The sequence below is a fragment of the Pinus tabuliformis genome, chromosome 1_2 (genome assembly GCF_031772625.1).
Source record: "Pinus tabuliformis cultivar Carrire ecotype Pingquan chromosome 1_2, CPIR1, whole genome shotgun sequence".
Taxonomy (NCBI): domain Eukaryota; kingdom Viridiplantae; phylum Streptophyta; class Pinopsida; order Pinales; family Pinaceae; genus Pinus; species Pinus tabuliformis.
In genome coordinates, this window is record NC_142298.1 from 1,181,328,941 (window position 1) to 1,181,333,971 (window position 5,031).

The following is a 5,031-nucleotide window of genomic DNA, read 5'->3' on the forward strand; positions in this document are numbered from 1 at the left end:
TATTCCAACCAATGTACACTCATTTCTACAAAGTGAAATATATTGGTTTTCCACCAACATTTATTAAACCAAATTTATGAAATGCATTTGAAGACATTGAGTCACTATGGAAAGAGAATGACGAACCTAGTTGAGGCTATGGAAATGATTGAGTTAGATAAAATACAATGGTCCAAAGAGACAAGAAATAATACCATTCTTCTATAGTTTGGACATTTTACACAAGTGAAATAAGGATAAGAAGCAACAAGTAACTAAATTAACAACATCATATAACAAATGATGAGGCAGTTTATTAATGTTCCCCTTACTACTAAAGTCTTTCTATTAAGCTTTCCTCATAAAATTAGGCCAATTTCTAATGAACAAAAGCTATTATCCATTGCATTGTGAATTAAGGTGATATGAGATTACTTTGTTATGAAATGTTTGATTTAAATCATTTACTTATAACGGTTCCAAAATCTTAATGAAGAGCATTTTCATAAATCCTTTAGAGCGAAGTGTTGTGCATTACCTTCACTTTGAACATATCCTGGTTGGAATCTCCAAACATAACATATGATAAAAAAGAAACACCAGTAAAGAAACAAAATTCCATAAAATTTTGACTTCTTTCTTCTATGCTATTGTTTCTTATGCCATTGTCTTAGGGTGTTTCCTTTGCAACATGTGCAAATACTAGTTATAAAAAGAATGAATATGAGTTAAACATATATACATTTAAAAAAACGTGTAACAAGATTCTTAACCTTGGAGATTCACCCTTATTTTTTTTATGGAGGTTCTTAATTTGTAAATAATTTTTGCTACAATACCATGGGCCAATACCATAGTTTATCAATGCCACATGCCCAAACAACCATAACTCATTTCACAATCAAAATATCTTATTTATATTTTATTTCACTTTAATTTTATAATATTTTTTAATTAAATTGGAAATAAAAAATGACATAACTAACTTTGAGATAAATTTCAAGTCTTTATTAGTGACAACTATAAATATTCCATATAGATTAAATCCCTACCATCCACCTATTAATTATTGATAATTAAATTAAAATAAAATCCTATTCCAAAATAAACATATTTATAAACTATTTTTATAAGGAAAAACACATTCAATTCATTTATATAATATTTTCAATACATAAATGATGTAACCTCAAAATTAGAAAAGAAGAAGATATAGTAAAGAAATAAAACTTACACTTTAATATAAGAAAAAAAAATATAAGCTTGGTAGGACTATATCTTCATCATGTCTAACTTCTCACCCCAATCGAAGGGATACCACAAGATTTGAACCCAAGAACTTCAGATTCAGTAAGACTTATAACATAAAAAAAAAAAAAAAAAATCTATAAAATATCAATATTTTTTAAAAATCTATAAAATATCAATATTTTTAAAATAAAATAACTTAATTTATTTAACAACTAAATATCTTTTATATAAAAATACAATAAAACAGCTCAAAATACACACATCCTAAAAGCTCAATAAATGGAAGATTGAAAAGGTACAAGTATATACTACACCTCAATAATTACTAAGCAAAACTAAAATCATTGGAAATGAAAAATCTTACCCTTAAGAAGTGTACAATATTGAATCATCATTAAATGAGCTAGGTGTTCCCTAATTAAGTATGCATTCGCCTATAGGAGGTCACTCGCCCTCGCTATCTACATCATCATCGTCAGCATAACCCTCATTATCTTCACCTTATCATTTTTTCTAATTCAAGCAGCGTCTTCTTCCAACTTGTTTGAGTACCTTTGAGCAATTGTTGCATCAATTCTTTTACTCTGTCATCTGAATATTTTTCAGATAACAATTTTACAATTTCTTTCCCCTTTGTTGTTATCAAATTTCCATCTTCATCCATTATAAACATCCATGAATCAGGACCATAAGGACCCTGATAATTATCATCAGGAATCCTCAGCATTTTCGGTAACTGAATTTGATCTTTGGCTTTAATTCCCTCTTTCAAAGAGCGAATACGCGCCCAAAATCTCATAGCTTCATACTCAGATAAACTTAACGAAAAGATTCTTTCCATCTCTGCTGATGACATTTTGGAAGGTTCCAAAGTTGAATACCATTCAGAAATTGCAGCAGTGAAATATGCCCATTGTGTTGTTCCTTCATGAAAATTTGGAATATAAATAATGTAAATGATATCACTCAATTCTGTCAACACATCCTTCATGGAATTTGTAAACTCCTTTTCGTGACAGCAGCATAAGCATATCATTTTTTGCTGACCCGTTGCCTCCCTCAACTTTTCATCATCAACGACAAGGAGAGGAGAAAAAACAATTAGAAATGAAAATCGTTTTCCTTTTCAAAATATACAAAAAGCAAACAAATAACAGGTAGTTACTGACCTGCTCTGCCACACGTTCCAAATGCTGGAAAAGAAACATTGCATGAGACATAGCCTCCATTTGTGTCTCTTCTTTTTGTATTAATTCCTCCTCTTTTTCCGCCGTAAAAGGATAAGCTGCTGCCCCCCATGTGTTCACCATACGCAGTACACCAGGATTCCTATACGGTGCGATTGTCCCGTCGCTTTCTATTATCCTCATTGTATTCGGGTACCACCTGTCCCATCCTTGAGTCCATCGTGGATACCCTTCAACGAGAAAATACTTGGTTGCATTTGTCAGCTGCCACGGATTTTGGAGGACCAACCATGGAACCTCTCTTGAAAACTTCTCAGATACATCCAATTTTGAATTGTCCTGCATTATTGGAACTGTTATAATTTCAAAATTAAATCTCTCTTTCTCCACATCATACATCTCCACTAAAGCCTGAAGAGGAATATCATAACAGATGTTGGCAGGCCTGATATCTAATAAAATCGTTTTCCCTTTCAATTCGTCGACTCCGACCTACAATTTTCATATAAACACAAACAAAATAATCAATAGTCAATAAAGGGAATTTGAAAATTTTATTGTAAAATATTTGAAGGAAGAGTTATCCACAAAATATAGAACTTTAATACCTTCGTGGATTCACCATCCTTGTTCTTAAGAAAGGAAAGAGAAATTTCCTCTTCTCCCCCTGCGAAGAGCTCTCTTAACAAAGCTATAGGACTCCCTCCAGGTCTTTCTGCCAGTTGCTTCAATTTAAGGTATCTTCCGCACTTCGTTACCACAAAGTCCTCCACCCGAACACGCTTATAGATGAAAAGTTTCCAACGAGAAAGGTATTTATCACCTTTTTCCCCACTCACAATCTCCGCGGTCATTTGGAAACTGCTGGTAAGTTTCCGGTCAAAGTCCGTCTGGAGATGAACAACTAATGAGAGCAGTCTTTGAAACAATGCTTTAGTGTCTCTGTTAGCAGGAGCATGCCCCAGTATTCTATCCGCCACTTTCTTAGGCAACTGATCCCAATGGTTGCCAAAATAAACCATTTCGAAATGTGTTTGAATATCATCTATACTCTCCTCAAGTAAAGGCAAAGGAAAATCAAGATCGAAATCCTGACGGCCATCAAACATAACAAGCAGCAGCGTGTGCAGAGGAAGACCAGATATATTCAGTGGCTCTCTTTCTCCATTAGTGAGCATGCTGTCGAATTTTGATTGTAACTGCTTTAGAAGATTCTCCTCATTTGATAAACCCTGAAGAGAAAGCTAAAGTGAGTGGAAAGGAAAAATAATGTATGCTTTGCAATTTTTTCCCCTGTGATATGTTTTAGGATCTAAACATTAAAAGAGTTAATTATAATGTGGGAACAGAAAACATGTTTGAAAATGTGGATCACCTGCTCTGTATACACAGCACAAGACCATGATTGATTGCATTGTTGTGCTTGAATTTTCTCCCATCTTTCCTCCAACAACTTGCTTCCTGCGATGCGCAAAATTTGTAGCTTTTCCATCTTTAGCATGCTGTCTATCCATTTCCCTTCCAACTTATGGCAATGTCTTACATCCAGAACTTCCAATGAGGTGAGGCATTGGAAATCCTCAGGGAGTTTCTTTAGCTTGTCGCAGCCTTCCAGTGATAGAACTCGCAGTAGTGAGAGACCTTTGAAGTATATACATAATTCTTCAAGAGTCGAGCACCATGATAAATCCAAGTGCTCCAAGTACTTGAGTTGGTTGAAACTTTCTGGCAGCTTCTGTAGACTGCCACAATGGGTCATAATTAGTTTTCTTAAACTTGTTACTTCTCCAAATCGCTCCGGAAGCTTCTCTAGACGGTCGCAGTTAGTCATGTCAAGCTCTGTTAAAGTGGAGAAGTTGCAAAACCCATCCGGCAGATCTTTTAAAGAGGCCGAATGTAAGTCGATTGAATTCAACTTCAGTTGCCCAATGCTTCCAGGAACACTACTTAGTCGCTCACAACAATATAGCTTAAGTTCAACAAGCGATGTTAACTTTTCTAAGCCACAAGGGAGATCTTTTATTCCGCGACAGTGGGATAAGTCCAATAATCTCAATGATGAAAGCTCCTCAAGACTGGTAGGAAGAGCTTGTAGACTTTTGCAACCGTACAAACGGAGTTCTTGCAATGATGTGAGCTTTCCAAGACGGCTAGGAAGCGCTTTTAGACTTTCACACCAGGACAAATCGAGTTTTTGCAATGATGTAAGATTTTCAAGCTCGCTAGGAAGCGCTTCTAGACTTTTACAGCTGCACAAATAGAGTTCTTGCAGACAATTCAATGATCCCAAACCTTTTGGCAGCTGCGTCAAACCAGAACAGCCATCCATTCTCAACACTCTTAAAGAACCCAGGCTTGAAATTGACGCCGGTAATTCCTTTAGATATTGGCAACCTGAAAATGATAGTTCCTCCAAACCATTTCCCAGATCTCCTAGCTCTTGAGGTAAGCTTTTGAACTGTGCATTCGCCAGTCTCAGTACTCGCAAATTGCTTAGTTGCTGAATACATTGGGAAGAGATTTGGAAGCGAGGGGAATTTAATTCAAATTCGATGTGTCTGAGACTGGAAGGCATCTGCATATTATGCAATAAGTAATATATGAAAATCATACT

The 5,031-nt window shown here is 35.2% G+C and overlaps 1 protein-coding gene across 1 annotated transcript; it reads right to left on the reverse strand.

Annotated features, from left to right (window-relative positions):
- Nucleotides 1–1,924: 1,924 nt before the first annotated feature.
- On the reverse strand, nucleotides 1,925–5,013 carry LOC149210439 (uncharacterized). Its single transcript, XM_089396723.1, has 3 exons — nucleotides 3,793–5,013; nucleotides 2,400–3,649; nucleotides 1,925–2,293 (listed from the first exon to the last, which is right to left on the reverse strand). The coding sequence occupies exons 1-2, from the start codon at nucleotides 4,996–4,998 to the stop codon at nucleotides 2,972–2,974; spliced, it is 1,884 nt and encodes a 627-aa protein (XP_089252849.1). The 5' UTR covers nucleotides 4,999–5,013; the 3' UTR covers nucleotides 1,925–2,293; nucleotides 2,400–2,971.
- Nucleotides 5,014–5,031: the final 18 nt, after the last annotated feature.

Bases quoted from the DNA above. Each gene is read 5' to 3' on its own strand.
- LOC149210439 (XM_089396723.1), bottom strand. From the start codon at position 4,998: ATGCAGATGCCTTCCAGTCTCAGACACATCGAATTTGAATTAAATTCC. The intron at 3,650-3,792 runs GTGATCCACATT...CTTTCTCTTCAG, and splicing joins GTGCTGTGTATACAGAGCAG to GGTTTATCAAATGAGGAGAA.